This window comes from Otolemur garnettii, unplaced genomic scaffold, assembly GCF_000181295.1.
Source record: "Otolemur garnettii isolate 467f Iridium unplaced genomic scaffold, OtoGar3 scaffold00029, whole genome shotgun sequence".
NCBI classification, from domain to species: Eukaryota; Metazoa; Chordata; class Mammalia; order Primates; family Galagidae; genus Otolemur; species Otolemur garnettii.
Genome location: NW_003852424.1, coordinates 7045724 through 7061848, shown reverse-complemented (window position 1 = coordinate 7061848; position 16125 = coordinate 7045724). Strand labels below are relative to the sequence as shown.

The window sequence follows — 16125 nt, the reverse complement described above, 5'->3', positions numbered from 1 at the left end:
GGGCCTACTGTTATTGCTCTGTCTTTAATTTAGCTCGGCCTTCCCTGGGGAGGAAGTAAGAGTAGCCTTTTTATGAAGGACTATTCTCAGGCCAACCTTATTCATTGCTTTAATGTTTCTGTAACTGCTCAGCTAAAATTCTTAAAAATTACATTCCTTGAAAAATGCTTTTCCTAATCTTTGTAGACGTTACCAACCAAAGGTTTTCATCTTGCTGAGAGGCTTGTCACGTTTCCATTTCGCCAGGTGCCCTCCCACCACACGAAGGCTTATGATTTCTTTCCTGTCATTCTGTTTTGTAGGCGTCCCCGCGGTGGTTTTCCATAGACGGACTCTCTGTTGGCAAGGGGCTTCTCGGGTCTTCATGCTGCCATGGATCTCGATAAACCTTCCGTGTGGGGTTCATTCAAACAGCGGACCAGGCCGCTGTTAATCAACTTGAGCAAGAAGAAGGTGAAAAAGAACCCAAATAAACCCCCGAACTTAAGGGAAGGGAACCACCTGGACCGCCGCCTCAGCCTCTCGGTGCCTGACCTCCTGGAGGCCGAGGCCCTGGCCCCCGAGGGTCGCCCTTACTCCGGACCCCAGTCCTCCTACACCTCGGTGCCCAGCAGCCTGTCCACAGCAGGCATCATTCCCAAGAGTAGCAGTAGCTCTTTGAAACAGTCTGAAGAAGAATTGGATTGGAGCCAGGAAGAAGCCAGCCACCTCCACGTGGTGGAAACGGACTCAGAAGAGATCTTCGTCTCTCCCGCTGAGGAGAGGCAGGTGGCCGGGCACTGCGGCATCTTCGATCCTCACAAAACTCCCCTGGGAGGGGATGCCTCGGAAGAGCCAGAGGTGAGACCAGGCTGGAGCTGGGCCTTTTCCAGGTTCTTTTTTCTTTTAAAGAGCGTTTGGTGCCCTTGGAAAATTTGGCTAGGAGTTATTTTTGTGGTTAGCTTGGATGGGGGAAAATGTCATTTACAAGAATTTAAATTAATGCAGTATCGATTGCCCCCCAGTGTTCCCATTAGTTTTAGGGTTGACCTCTATGTATTTTAAATCTATTACAAACAGCCTTTCTGGGGTACTTTAGGACGTTAAAAGCCCTATTGGATGAGTTGTCTTTTTTCCATCTCCTGGAAAAGCAATTAAGAGCGTAATTTTTCTTGGAACTTTTGTTTAAGTGTGTGTTTTCCTCTCTCTCACTATTCCCTTGCCCAGTTATACATGTGGACAAACCATGCATATTATTATTATTGTTCCTAAGAAAGGTATGAAAGTATGTTTCTCTGTGATGAGCAACTTCATATGTATTTTAAAATTTTAGCCAAGTTTTAGTATTCTAATAAGATGTCAGCCAAATACAATTATAGGATACATCATTATATATATGTGTGTGTGTGTGTGTGTGTGTGTGTGTGTATATATATATATATCTTTTTTTTTTTTTTTTTTTAGAGACAGAGTGTCACTTTGTTGCCCTCAGTAGAGTGCTGGGGCATCATAGCCTACAGCAACATCCAGCTCTTGGGCTTAGGTGATTCTCCTGCCTCAGCCGCCTGAGTAGCTGGGACCACAGGAGCCTGGCACAACACCTGGCTATATGCTGCTGTTGTTGTTGTTGCAGTTTGGCCAGGGCTGGGTGCGTTCGAACCCACCACCCTTGGTATATGGGTCCAGCACCCTACTCACTGAGCCACAGGTGCCACCAGCATCTTATATTTTTAAGATGGATTTAATTTAAATTCAATGATTTGAATGATACATTTAATTAGTTGTTATTTTTTATTTTTTATTTTTTTGAGACAGTCTAACTCTGTCACCCTGAGCTGTAGCCTCTTCATAGCTCACAGCAACTTCAAACTCTTTGGTTTAAGAGATCCTCCTGCCTTAGCTGCTGAGTAGCTGGGACTACAGGCACCCACCACAACACCTGGCTAGTTTTTCTCTTTTGAGTAGAGAGGGAGTCTCACTTCTGCTCAGGCTGGTCTCAAACTCCTGAGCTCAATGGATCCTCTTGCCTTGGCTTCTGAGGATGTTATGATTAGAGGCATGAGCCACCATGCCCAGACTCTACTGAGTTGTTTTGAAAAATGTCCTTTTTACTGACACTGAAGTAGATTTCCATGTTGAAATAAGGATTTTTTTATTTTTTATATTCCATGTTAGTGTTACAATTGCATAAAAAATTGGTATTTAACTGGGATTTTTAGTTTTGTTTTTAGAACCAAAGCTTCTTGATTATACCATATATTTGGGTTTCCCTGGGGAATGGGACCCAGGATATTAGGAGGATGTCATAGTCATTTCTTTAGGAAGCCTTTACCATGTTAGACCCCACTACCCATTAAATGTCTTTAACTATTTTTTTCATCAGCATTAACGTTTATAAAATATTTTTGTAAAAATTTTATGTTTTTTTTTTTACAGTTATTTACAAATTTGAAATACATGTTTCTACTAAGCAAAGTGCAAATTAGGTTGATTATTAAACTAGGTCAATGAGAGGAGGTGACATCTTTAATGATGTTGTGAAACGAATATTCATCTTCTTTTTACCTATTATCTGACCAGAAAAAAATGAGTGGGCTTCTGGGCTTTGATATGCTAACATATTCAGATCAGAAGGACTTTTTTTTTAAAGCTAAGGCCATTAAACTATTTTAGCACTTTATTCATCTTTGTTGAATGAAGACAAATATTTAAATTCTGCTGTAGGTCAGGCACTTTCGAGATGGGTATTGGAAATAGAGATGGGTGAGAAGGTGACTCTTCCCTCCAGCTGTGATCTACCTGGAGACAGTCCTGTCCCTCGCAGAACACAGCACAAGAGGCAGCCACATCTCAGAGCTGCCCCACAAATCATCTCGGTCTGGCCTCCTTGAATCGCAGTGGGAGGCAGGGAATGAGGGCATATGTGAGGCAGTATTTAAGTTGGCACGAAGGATGGGACTCTGGCAAACAGGTGTGAAGTATGGGTGGATACAGTTGAGTGTAGGGAGTGTCCCACTCTCCCTGGAAGGGTGGCTTAGGGTGCTTTCTGGTGTGATGTCCCTTTGGGAAGGTGCCCTGTGCTGAGGAGCTGGTCAGTGATGGTAGATGGAGCCTGGTGACTATTTTCTCTTCTGTAGGCTAAATGCAGAAAACCTGGAATAAGCAGGTTCCTTCAAGAACAATTTATTCTGAGTCATTTGATTTTCTCTTTTAACTCAGCTGTTTTTTTAAGCTTTTTTTCTTAAACAAGAACCCTGTGTTATCCTTTTTCCACCCTAGGAAGTGCCAAACAGACACCATGGATGATTCTTCCCTTCCATGGTTGAGGTTCCTGCTACTCAAGTACCAATTGGTGCTGCGGGGTGGCACGTTTGTAGAGGAGGGGAGGACAGGACTGTAGCTGGTCGGACTTCTAGGAGCCCTTGCAGTGTGGTTGTGCCTTCCCTGCTTCCTCCTGGCCTGGTCCTCCTCCAGTCCTGCTGTTTGGGTTGGACCCGTCCCACTGCCTGAGGATCCAGAGTCTGCCACATGGTACAAAAGAACCATGGGAAAGCCATGTCCAGCACCATGCCTGGCACACACACAGCATGTACTCATCTGATACTTGTGTGGTACACGATCCGTGATGGCTTTGTGTGCATTCAGGTTAACCTCAAACTCTTGGGCTTAAGCGATTCTCTTGCCTTGGCTTCCTAAGTAGCTAGGACTACAGGCGCCCGCCACAACACCTGGCTACTTTTTGTTGTAGTTGTCATTGTTTAGCTGGCCCAGGCTGGATTCAAACCCACCTCTCTTGGTGTATGTGGCTGGCACCACCACTGTGCTACAGGCACCCAGCCAGAAAGAAAGCTCTTAGCCCAGGACCGGGCCATCACTAATACCTAACAGGCATTTACTGTCATAATTATTGTTTAGGTTTATTAGCGTTGTTATAATTATTTTTAACATTGCTTCTTTCCAGAATGAAACAGAGGCTTGAGGAGTTTTAATGACTTGCCTAATGTCATCCAGCTAGCAAGTGTCAGAGCCAGAATCTAACTCCAGGACTATCTGAGTCCTATGTCTGTGCCCAGAACTGTATATTCCACACGTGTTTGGAAATGCACTTCTGCAAATGGAAGAGCTCAGCTAGAGCTCCATAATGGTTGCTCACAAAGGGAAGAAATTTATTTTCCTGTGCCCACTGTGTCCTTTTACGCGCAGGAATAATTACAGGGGTTCCATGGGCTCATTATCACAGGCCACGACTAATATAGATGAAAGGAAGGACGATTCTCCCCTCCCAGCCTCCATGGAATTCCACAATGGGGTTTGTCCTTCCCTGACATTCTGGTTGGCAGTTGGTGTTGCAAATAACTAGCTTTGGTGCTAGCGTATGTGAGTGAGTTGAGTGGTTTAGAGATGTTCCCCATTGAGACAGTTCCAGAAACTTCCTGGCAACTGCAGTGCTTCAGTTTTCACGACCACAGAGAAGTGAAGTGACAAACCACAGGGGGAGAGGAAACAGCCTCTTGTGAGATCAAACAGGCCCCTGTGTGTCTACACATCAGTGATGCGCTCTTTACTATTTCTGCTTGATCTCAAAAATCATACCTCCACGTCATGGGTGCAGCTGGTGGGGTGTTAGCTACACCCCAGGCTTGTTCCTGGGCTCGGCCAGCCGGCCTCCCTTTCCTTCTTCCCTTCCACCTTCCCCCGCATTGGGCATGTCCTGTGCTTGGGATGCTGATCTAGATCCCAGAGACAGTTGGGGGAGAGACAGACGAAACCGCCTCCTGCCGGGGGTCCTCTTCGGCAGGGTGCAGGCTGCAGAAACCTTCAGGGGGTGGTGATGTCTCATGGGCAGAAAAAGCAGAGACAGTGCTGGCGTGGAGGTGTTGCTGCTTTGAACAGAGGTGTCAGGAAAAACCTCTTCTGAGAAGAAAATCTTTACTTAAAGATGTTTAGGAGGGGAGGACGCAAGTTAGGTGTGTATCTGGAGAAAGAGCACTTGAGGAGGGAGAACAGCAGGCTCATGCCCAGGGAGGGGAGAGGGTGCCTGGTACCACTGTTTCGTTCTTTTTTTTTTTTTTTTCTTCTGAGTCAGACTCTCACTCTGTCACCTGAGTAGAGTGCTAAGGTATCATAGCTCACAGCAACCTCAAACTCTTGAGCTCAAGTAATCCTCTTGCTTTGGCCTCCTAGGAGCTGGGATTATAGGCACCTGCCACAATATCCAGCTAGTTTTCCTATACTTAGTAGAGACAAGGTCTTTTTCTTTTTCTTTTCTTTCTTTCTTTTTTTTTTTAGAAACAGAGTCTTTCTCCGTTGCCCTTGGTAGAGTGATGTGACATCACAGCTCACAGCAACCTCCAGCTCTTGGCCTTAGGCAATTCTTTTGCCTCAGCCTCCTGAGTTGCTGGGGCTATAGGCACCTGCCACAAGGCCTGGTTATTTTTTTTGTTGTTGTTGCAGTTTGGCGGGAGCTGGAGCTGGATTCGAACTCGCCACCCTTGGTATATGGGGCCGGCACCCTACTCACTGAGACATAGGCACTGCCTGAGGTATTGTTCTTATTCATGCTGGTCTCGAACTCCTGAGTTCCGGTGATCCATCTACCTTGGCCTCCTAGAGAGCTGGGATTTACAGGCATGAGCCACCATACCTGCCCTGCCTGGTGTTTCAAGAAGAGCAAGGACATGGTGTGGCTGGAGACGAGAGGAAGGGATAGGGAGTAAGATGTCAGGGAAGTAGCAGAGCCAGATCACAGGGCTTTCCCACCCTGCCAGGCATCTCCAGCAGACCATGACAGCCACTCCGTGTACTTGCATGAGCAGATTGCAAAGGACTCTAGCGAACTGTGCCATGCTGCTCACAGACAGGTCAGAGTGGTCAGCAGGCGTGGGCAGGGCTTGGTGTGCCTGTTGTAGACCTTGGGGACAGCAGTGAGTGGGAGCTTTGCCTTGCATGCGAGCTGTAGGCGAGCCTTGCACGGGCTGTAGTCTGAGCCACCTGCAGCCTCCTCAGCCTCACTCTCGTACTTTGCCCTGGGGACGGTGGGTGGCAGCAGGATGTTGGTAGGAATTGAAGGACCGACTTGTGTGGCTGACCACACTTGTCACAGTTTTTATTCCTCTCGCTCTTCTCACACACGTTCAGTGTTTCACTACTAATAATAGCATCGTAATAACAGCATGGCGACACCAGTACCCCTTTCAGAGAAAGATAAAGTGCTACATGAATATTAATTTAGTCAGGCAGTCGCCACACATTTTGGCACCAGGGTTGATTTCATGGAAGACAATTTTTTTCACAGACTGGGGAGTGGGGAGAGTGTGGGGGTGTTTCTGGGATGATTCAAACACTTTACCTTTATTGTGTACTTTATTATGATTACCTTGAAATATGCAATGCGATGATTATACAACTCACCATAAGGCAGAATCAGTGGGCGCCATGAGGTTCTTCTGCAACTAGATGGTCCCATCTGGGGGATGGGAGACAGTGACAGATGAAGCTTCACTGGTCACTGGCGGCTCACCTCCTGCTGTGTGCCCTGGTTCCTAACAGGCCATGGACTGGTACCAGTCTGCGGCCCAGGGGTGGGGTTCTGCAGACTTAGACCGTGTCTAGTTGGTTTTGTTTGAATGAATGAATTTTTCTCTTAACAGCTTATACATAAGTATCATTTTTGCTCCACTGAGAAATGTTCCCATATCTTAAATTTTAAGTTTTTCAAGGACATAAAGCTGGGAGGAGCAGCTGGGGTTTGAACCCAGACCTTTCAGACTCCAGAGCCTCGCCGATTACCTCTCCGTACATAGGCAGAGTGTGCTATGTTTTGATTCTCTGGTTGCAAATGTGGCACAATGAGAAAAACGAGGTACCAAGGATATTCAGGGGGGAGCCTAACCCAGCATACTTGGTAAGGGCTAACTCTCTTGTCCCCTTTGATCACCATTCAGTCTTCTGGCCCAGTGTCTTTATGTGTGAATTGATGATAACTGTTAACACCTGTGGACGCCATATCAAAATTAATAGGAGTGTATTTTGGCAAATTAGAACGTGCCAAGATGTGTAAAAGGAATTATTTTTTTAAAGTATCTCCTGCTAATAAATGTGCAGAAAGCCTAGTGGAACATCTGTCCACTGGTCTAGTGGACAAATATTGTTGAACATGTAAAGAAAGTTTTACAGCATGAGACCTGGGCTGGCAAGCTTTTCTGTAAAGGGCCTAATAATGCGTATTCTGGCTTTGTGAGAGAATGCACAGATCTGTCACACCCACTCGATTCTGATGTTGCAGTGTGACACTAGCCATAGACTGCACAAGTAAACAGGAGGGGCTAAATTTCAATTAAATTTTACTTGTAAAACAAGTGGTGGACTGGATGTGCCTGGCAGGCTGTAATGTGTTGACTGCTGTTTTATGCCATTGTGGGATCAACTAGGGTATGTGTACAAACAGAAATGATTCATATTTTATATGTTAGATAGTATTCCAGGGCTATCCCTTTTAGAGAACAATCTTGAGGGTGAGATAAAACTAAATTCATATACCTTGATTTTATGATCCATAGCCTCCTGACAAGTTATGTAAAATTTGAACAGAAACAGACTCAGCCACTTGCCAGGTCTCACTTTTTCTGGGTATATGTGCCAATTCTGATTTCAACTTGCCATGACGGTAGTTTTTTGTCACCGTCACTGTGTCCAGTGCTTTCCTATGGTCAGTGTAGCCATCTGATCCCTGTGCTTATGTCATCACTTCCTTTGTCCTGGAGGCATTTGTGTCTGATGTCTATCATCCTAAATATTTATATTCTTGATAAACTAGGCATGGATTAGAGACTTAAGTATGAGTATGTATTTGTGAGTGGAGGGGGGTCACTGGGAAAGTTTTGTGACACGCTGTGTCATGGTCCATTGTTTCCCTTCTGAGACATGCAGCCAGCAGTGTCCTTTCTGACTGTTCAGCTCATCAGTGTTGCGGGGAGGGCTTCATGTGTTTGCTCCATGCAGATTTTATATTTCATACATCTCTATTTCATAATGACCCACATAGACATACATTTTTTGCTACGCTCATGTGCTTTAATAGAATCATTTTCAAACATGATACAATTGATCTACTCAGCCAGATTTTTACTCTTATTTAGCTTTTCTGAGTGTGGGTTCATATCTTCTTCCACTGAGATTTAAACAGCCAGTAATTGTGTACATAGTTTATAATTTGGCTTCCTGTGTGTGCCTCATAGGAAGATTCTTCAGGCAGCCGCATGGGAGGTGGCGTTGGTAAAAGATCACGTTTAGTGTACATAAAAGGCAAATGTTGTCTATTCACGTCAGTGTCTGGCTCTCAAGATCTTTGGTGACCACAGGAGGTTTTCTTTTTTAAGTAAATTATCTGTTCTTTTTAATCTTTCCCCATATCCTGCTGAATTGGAATAAATGTGTACTCTTAGAGATGGAGGCCCCTCTTCTAAAGAGAATGCAGAGTACGTATTACCTTCCCATACATTTCAGTGTAGCAAGGTGGAATGGAGCTATCAATGCAACCTTGCCTCCATACAAAAGAAAACAAACAAGCAAAATCTTATCTGAAAGGCCTTGATGGATCATGCAACTTCATACTGAAGTTCATGCCAAGGTGTTAATGCTGCATTTCTGAATGCTTGCATGTAATTAGACTGTTCTGTCTGGCTATGATAGTCAAATTTTTTTTCTTCCTGAGTATATGATTAAAAAAAAATTATTTGACAGAAGAAGAAAAATCATTTTATCACAAGGACATTTGTACTAGAATGTTTATTGCAGCACAATTCACAACTGCCAAGATGTAGAAGCAAACCAAATGCCCATCTCCCCATGGATGGATTAATAAAGCTGTGGGATCTATTTCCCATGGAGTATTATTCAGCCATGAAAGATGGAGACTTTACATGTTTTGTATTTGCCTGAATAGAGTGGAAGCACATTCTTCTTGGTAAAGTATCATAGGAATGGAAAAGCAAGCATCCCACTAATACTCAATACTAATGTGAAACCTGTAGATAAACAACTACAGCCCCACACAGGAGAAAAAAACAATTGAATTCAAATGGGAGGGCAGGGAGATGGAAAAGGGGAGCGGGCTGAGGGAGAGGGATTGGTGAGCTCTCGCCTACTGTGCACGGTGTAAGGTATACACACACCCCGTGCATGAGAAGCTCAACTACAACTCCGCCTTTACCTTTGATGCACAAATAACATAATGTAATTGTAGCCTCATATTAATCTTAAATTTAAAAAATTATCAACATTAAATAGGTAAGCAGTCTACATACTACACTCATGTGATACACTAATACTCAGTCATAAAAAGGAATATATACAGGTAAAAACCTGGATGGAGTTCTTTGTTTATGTTTTGTTTTGTTTTTAGACCATCTCACTTTGTCACCTTAGGTAGAGTGCCATGGAATCATAGCTCACAGTCACATCAAACTCCTGAGTAGCTGGGACCACAGGCACCGGTCACAACACCCAGCTATTTAGGGATGGAATCTCTATAAACTCCTGAGCTCAAGCAGTCCATCTGCCTCAGCCTCCCAGGGTGTTAGAATTACAAGTGTGAGCCACCACACCCAGTAACTTGGATTTCAAAGGCATTAAACTGAGTGAAAGTCACAAAGGTTTCTGTGCTGTATGATTCCACTGCTGTGGTATTCTGGAAGAGAGAAAACTGAATGATGAAAACAGATCAGTGCTTGCCATGGGTTAGGAGTTGGAAGATTTGTCCCCAGGGGGATAGCATCAAAGAGGTTTTGGGGGTGAAAGAAATGTTCCATATCCTGGTTATTTTGGGGGTTATACAGATATATATAGTAAACATTTTGGCACTATACACACATAATTTCAATTTTACAGTGCATTTTATTTTTTTTGTTGGGGAATCATTGAGAGTACAGAGAATCAGTTTACACTGCTTGGGTTTGTTAGGTAAAGTCTCTTTTTACACAGTGCATTTTCTTAAAGTGTTTTTTGTTCCTTTAAAAATTTTTTTTTTTTTTAGATAGAACATCACTTTGTTGTTCTGGGTAGAGTGCTGTGGCATCATCATAGCTGACAGCAACCTCAAATTTGTGGGCTGAAGTGATCCTCCTGCCTCAACTTCCCAAGTAGCTGGGACTACAGGTGTCCACCACAGTGCCTGGCTAATCTTTCCACTTTTTCCAGTAGAGATGTGGTGCTGCTTGCTCTTGCTGAGGCTGGTCTCAAACTCCTGAGCTCAAGTGATCCACCCATCTCAGCCTCCCAGAGTGCTAGGATTATAGACATGAGCCACTGTGCCCAGCCTAAAGTAAAATTAAAAAAAAACCCAGAGTACTTGGTTATGCTTATTGACAACATTAAAAAAAATCTTCTAATGATAATAGGATAGTGGGGATTGCTGATGAGATAAATATTAATAGTGGTTTTCTAATGAAAAACTAAGTTACTGATGCAATTACGAGGTTTACAAAGCGGGTGGAAATAATACAACTTCTACTCAGTGGCTCACACCTCAGGCACTGTGTAAGCATGTGAGGGAATATTCAGAGTTATGTGTCTCCCAGCAGCTGTAACTCGGCCCTCCTGTGCATATGGAACGTTTTGCTGTTCTTTATGGTAATCACTCTCCTACCTTCGTGTTTATATATGGTGCGTGACAGTTACAGTGGCTGTGGGAACCATAACTTTACGTTCTGTGACTTTTCTGTGAGTAAAACCAGCCATAATGTTGAATTAATGTCCTTCTACACATTGAGTTTTCATGTTGTTGTAAGTGGAAGACTTATCACATATTTGAATAAAAGCTCTGGGTTCATTTCTTACAGCACATAAATGATAGTGGTTATGTGGGCTAATTTTGTCATTTCATTAACATCATCTTTAAGCACAGTCAGGCCCACTTGGGAGAAGGTAGATGGTGTGCTGGTCTTGGGGGGCATGACATGGTTTGAGCACCTCTGTGTCCGCCCCTCCACTTGGAGACGGAAGACACAGGACTGCCATAGTCTTCTGCTGATAACAATTTAAAGAGAAATTCTCATCCTAGCACCAGTAGTTTTGTGGAATTATCTTCAAACGGGTTGGTTATATGGAGTACCAATTGATTTAATGAAACTGGAGACCACAGTGGGGGATTTTCAGGCCACAGAGCATCATATAGCATTGGCTGCTCTTGGCTCTGCCCATGAAGGCTTAGTTACTGGTATTGTAAATCTGGCAGATACATTCATTGAATTTCTGGGAAATGACAGTGTAGAGTATAAAAGACATGCAAGTAATCTTTTGGGAGAGTTCAGTAAGGTTCTGATTGTTCTCATAAAGTGGTCTTCAGACAGTGCTGCCCAACCCACCAAGAATGGAGAGAGGGATCGTTTGGCAAAGGACCCTTTGCTATTCTCTTGTCTTCTGTCAGTCCAAGCTGAGCCCCACATGGAGAGTCAGGGCTCTTTTCCTGCCTTGCGGTGGTGGTACTTTCAGGACCAGGCGGATTAGTGGCTGAAAAGTCAGGGCCCTAGAAATAGATTGGCCTGTCTAAAATGACCCTGGATCCTATGTGAGTTATTCTGAATTGAACAAAATGTATTCACAGTCTGGAAGGCTGCATGGATTCATGTAGCTGTAATCAAATAAGGCCACACTCAAGAAACTAATCAGGCTTGGTGCTCATAGCCCAGTGGTTACTGTGCCAGCCACGTACACCAAGGCTGGCGGGTTCAAACCTGGCCTGGGCCTGCTAAACAACAATGACAACTGCTACAAAAAGAATTCCTTAAACCTAGGAGTCTGAAGTTGCTGTGAGCTGTGATGCCATGACACTCTACCCAGGCAATATAGTGAGACTGTCTCAAAAAAAGAAAAAAAAAAAAGAAACTTGAATTAGATACTTAAAAATATGCATTATTTTGCAAAAATCTACTAAGTGCTTAATAATTTCAGAAAATGTAAAGTATTAATTTTACAGAACCTTTTAATGACTCTGATTTGTCTGCTTTTTATTAGAAAGCATTTGCCTATTTGGTTGTAGCACAGAGGTCCACGGTTTCTGCTGATCTTTTAAATGGGCATCAGTTATTTGTGACCTTCAAGTCGTCTTGATTTGGGTTACGTGGGAGAATGTAGCTTCAGAGTAATAAATGGTTGAAAAACAAGAATGCACTTTTCAAGCATTTTACCAAAGGCACGGGTATTCTGCATTTTTTCGTATTTTAATTGGATCTTTGTTACCATCAAACAATGACTTATAAAATATTTTCTGCTGGGAACTCGATCAAGTCCAAGGCAAGTCAAGTCCAAGTTCCTTAGGTGCCTTGGTGACATCAACTCGGTGAGGCTGAAATGCTAATTTGAGTGTGATGTCATGATTCTCAAGTCAGTGAGCCTTCCATTGTATTTCTCCAATTAGCAGAGCTGTGACCGCTGCGTATTCCTCAGATACTTCTGATGTATCATCCTGCTTGTCACCGACCTTTGCTAACTGGGGAAAATGTTCATCTGATGTTTCCTTTTGAAGAAGTGTTTGAAAAAGACAGTGTTTTTCAAAATGCTTGGAATATTTTGCCACATATCATACATAGACTTAGTGTTTCCTTGCAAAGAAATATTCAAGTCTTTTTGATTTGACATGCTATCACACAGAAATGCTGCATTCCTACAGAAATTTTTCAATAATTCACGTTGGTGATTCTGTTACTCATGAAATTTGACGGTCTGGTCTCTTGGATGAAATTTTGGTTGGCACTCATTCCTGTGATAGCCAAGGCGCTTTGGAATGATATTGTGAATCCACACTGCATGCCTCGTAATTCAGCTATAGCGTGTTGTGAAACTGATGTCACCTTGCATTTTAACAAATACGGTTAAATACTTAGAACTTGTTGCAAAGTGTCCCTTGAAATAGCTTTATGGCAAAGGTTTTGCCTCTGCAACACACAATGAAAAGAAATGAGAACATCTGGATCTGTTAATACAATACTTTTTAAAATCTGTGCAATAAAGCCTTTGTTTTGGTCATGGACAGTGCACTGTGTGTATGTGGACTCTCTAAGTCAACCAAATTCAGTTCATCTTCACAATATTTACCCTGAAAGTTGTTGAAGATAATCTATTCACCATGTTATGTTTCCAAGGGTGCCCAAAGTCGGTGGCTCTTTGTAGGCAAGAAAATCTGTCATGACTGGAAGTATCAGTGTTTCATCCACAGCGATTGAATAATATATATTTTCCTTTTGAAGTATTGTGTGAAGTTCTGAAAGCTGCAGTTCAGTTACGGTTTTTCTTGAAAGAAGCAGTTATTTTACTCTGAAACATTATTGGAGTCTAAGCATCCCCCAGCTTGGACAGTACATTTATTTCACATTTTCTAAATCATTGAATGGCCGTCCTCCCTCCCCCGAAGTGTATAAGCTACTCTGTAAATTGCTTCAGTAACTTTATTTCCAGGTATTATTGCTGCTTGAAAGAATCATCTTTGTTTTTTATCATTTAATTTCTGCCCTGCAACCTTTCATGCCGCTCCCTCTAATTTAAAATATTTGTGGTCCTTCTAAGTGTTATTATGCTGATGAACATTGAATTTCTTTAATGTTGACATTGTGGTATCATAAAGCAACAAATTGTGTGTAGTGGAAATAAGGTTATGTTGCAATTCTCAATCCCCATTTAAAAAAAATCTGTCCTTTTTCCTTCAGAATTTTCTTGGTCTTTTTTGATGTGATGGGTTGTTAAGTGGACAGAATTAAAAATAACATTAACTGTGCAACTATTCACACATTCCACCTCAAACACAGTGCACTGTTGTCAAAGCTGATAACAGGCTGGCGTACTCAACCCCCATAAACTCTTTCCAACAGCCTCCTGCGGTCGTGGCGCCAGTCAGGTGGGGGGAGTTAGAACTAAATCATGAGCACAACAGCTGTCAAGTGAGATGTCATGGTTCACCAATGTCCTCATTTTGCCAGTCAACCTGGGAAGATTATTTTGTCGAAACTTATTTAAAATACCAAAGAATAAAATATGTTAATTAAAAAATAAAACTATAAGACAAAATAATAAAAATGAAAGGGTTTGCTTTGTAAAATTTAGAACCAGTTGAAAGGCTGCACTTAAGGGCCTAGGTGGCCGCAGGTTCCCCACCCTTGGTCTGGGGATGTTAGACCTGGTGCCGATGGGGAGATTGGCAGGTGTGCCAGCTACAGAGAGGAAGAACTAAGAACAGCACTTCTGTTCTTCCCAGCGGGGCCGCTGCGAGGCTGCAGGCTTCTTGGGTGCAGGGTTCATTTCTGCCCATCACAGCCTTTCTTGATGTCACTGCTTGTAGGGGAAGTGGGCCCGAGAGCCCACTGTTCGAAGTTACTCACTTTCCTCTTGGATGCTGAAAAACTTACTCTCCTTCTCTGGAACTGATCTTGGATTTCTTCCATCTCCATTTGAGGGAGTGCATATGTGTCTTGGAAGGTAGCCAGCCACCCAGCAGGATCTCCGAGCTGTGCCCAAGACCTCTCTGATGGACACTGTGTATAGAAAGGACCCTGCCATCAGTGTCCCTGGTCCCACCTCCACCCACAGTGGCTCTGTTATCTGAACAATCTCTGCAGACCTGCTGTCTGTCTCCAAGCTGGCCCATGGCCTTGGAGTTACTCAGCCTTCTTTGGAGGGCAGAATCCTATTTTTTTTCTTTTTTTACAAAAGAAGTCAGCTCTGCCTAATATGCTAGACAAACAGAATCATCCCCAAATTGCTGGGAGGGTATTTGCTTGGGTCCAATGCCCCATCTGCCTTTCAATCAAGGCAGCTTTCCTCAACACTCGGCCCAGAAATCTCGTGAGTCCTGGAGTGCATCTAGGCTCCTCAGTCTGTAGGTGTAAAACCTGCACACCTGAGAAGGATCAGACCCCAGACTCACTGCTGAATGATGCAAGTTTCGTTGCCTTGTGGAATCATTTCTTGGGCATGGGAGGCATGTTCAAACTAGGATACGGAGATGCCTCCCACTCACAGGCCTCTTGTGTAGAACTTGCCGTTTCCCAGTTTTATGTTAGTGATTGTGCAGTTACTAGACCCATTGAGGTGTGGTTTGAGGAAAGTATTTCAGGTCATGTTTGGAATGTTTCCCACCTTGCTGACATTGGCAGTTCCCTGGGTCCCAGCCTCCCATTTCCCTTTGGAGGCTGGGGGCCAGGCAGGCCGCCTGGGAGGGACCTGGGAGGACAGCTCTGCAGCTCCACTTCCCACACTAGACCCAAAGCTGGCTGCATTCGCAGCCTGTGGATGAACTAGGGGTGCCGAAGTGGCCCAGCAGGTACATGAATCACCCTTATCCACGCTGTGATCAGTGACTTAGCTGCTGCCAGACTGATGCCTCTAAGGCCCTTTCTCTGCCAGTGCTTATCACACCAAGAAGGCAGCCGCACACCTGAAACCGGCTGTGCAAAAATCAGCTTTCCAAATGGAAAGACCTGTTTGAAGATGTCTTCCTGGGTTGGTACTGATTTGCTTTTTTAAAGCACATTTTTCTTCTTTCTTTCAGAAGCTATGTGGCAGTGCTGACCTGAACGCCTCCATGACATCTCAGCATTTTGAAGAACAATCAGTGAGTGGCATTCCTTAAAAAACAAATGCTAAAGTAGATATTGTAAATCTGTCTCATTGTGTGTGGGTTTGTATTCTATTTGCCTCTTTTATTTCTAGAGAATGCAGAATGGTATCCCTGGACAAAAATAGGCCTTGCAAGTTTGAGCTGGAGGAGATGAATTCAGTTTCTATTGATTTGTCAAACATGGGACAGGTTCTTCTAAAAATACAGAGCAGCTATGAAATTCAGTGAGATAGTAAAGGAGATAAAACCGTCTTAAAGTGCTTTGAAACTTTCAAAAGAGGGCTGTCAAGAGTGGCTTAGCCGCAAGATCAATTAATTGAATGTCCAATAAGTGAATGATAAATGATTTTTATCTGTCCTTTAATGTTGAGGACAGGAAAAGTTTGAGCTGGCTCAAAACTTTAATTGGACTCGCATAGTAAATATTTGAAAATAGACTTGCATTTGCCATTATGGCCCATGGGAGTTGATGCATTTCTGTAGATAGAAGTGACTGAGCCAGGCAGGAGTAGGAGCCGTGTAATACAAGACAACCGTAG

The 16125-nt window shown here is 43.4% G+C and overlaps 1 protein-coding gene across 2 annotated transcripts in view; it reads left to right on the top strand.

Annotated features, from left to right (window-relative positions):
• The first annotated feature begins 372 nt into the window (after positions 1-372).
• The window catches only part of MCTP2 (multiple C2 and transmembrane domain containing 2), a 183726-nt gene continuing 167973 nt past the window's right edge, over positions 373-16125 (top strand). For both annotated transcript variants that reach the window (XM_012804444.2, XM_003788814.3), the window contains exons 1-2: positions 373-840; positions 15518-15580. In XM_012804444.2, the coding sequence (XP_012659898.1) occupies positions 373-840; positions 15518-15580 (531 nt within the window). The remainder of the gene's footprint in view (positions 841-15517; positions 15581-16125) is intronic.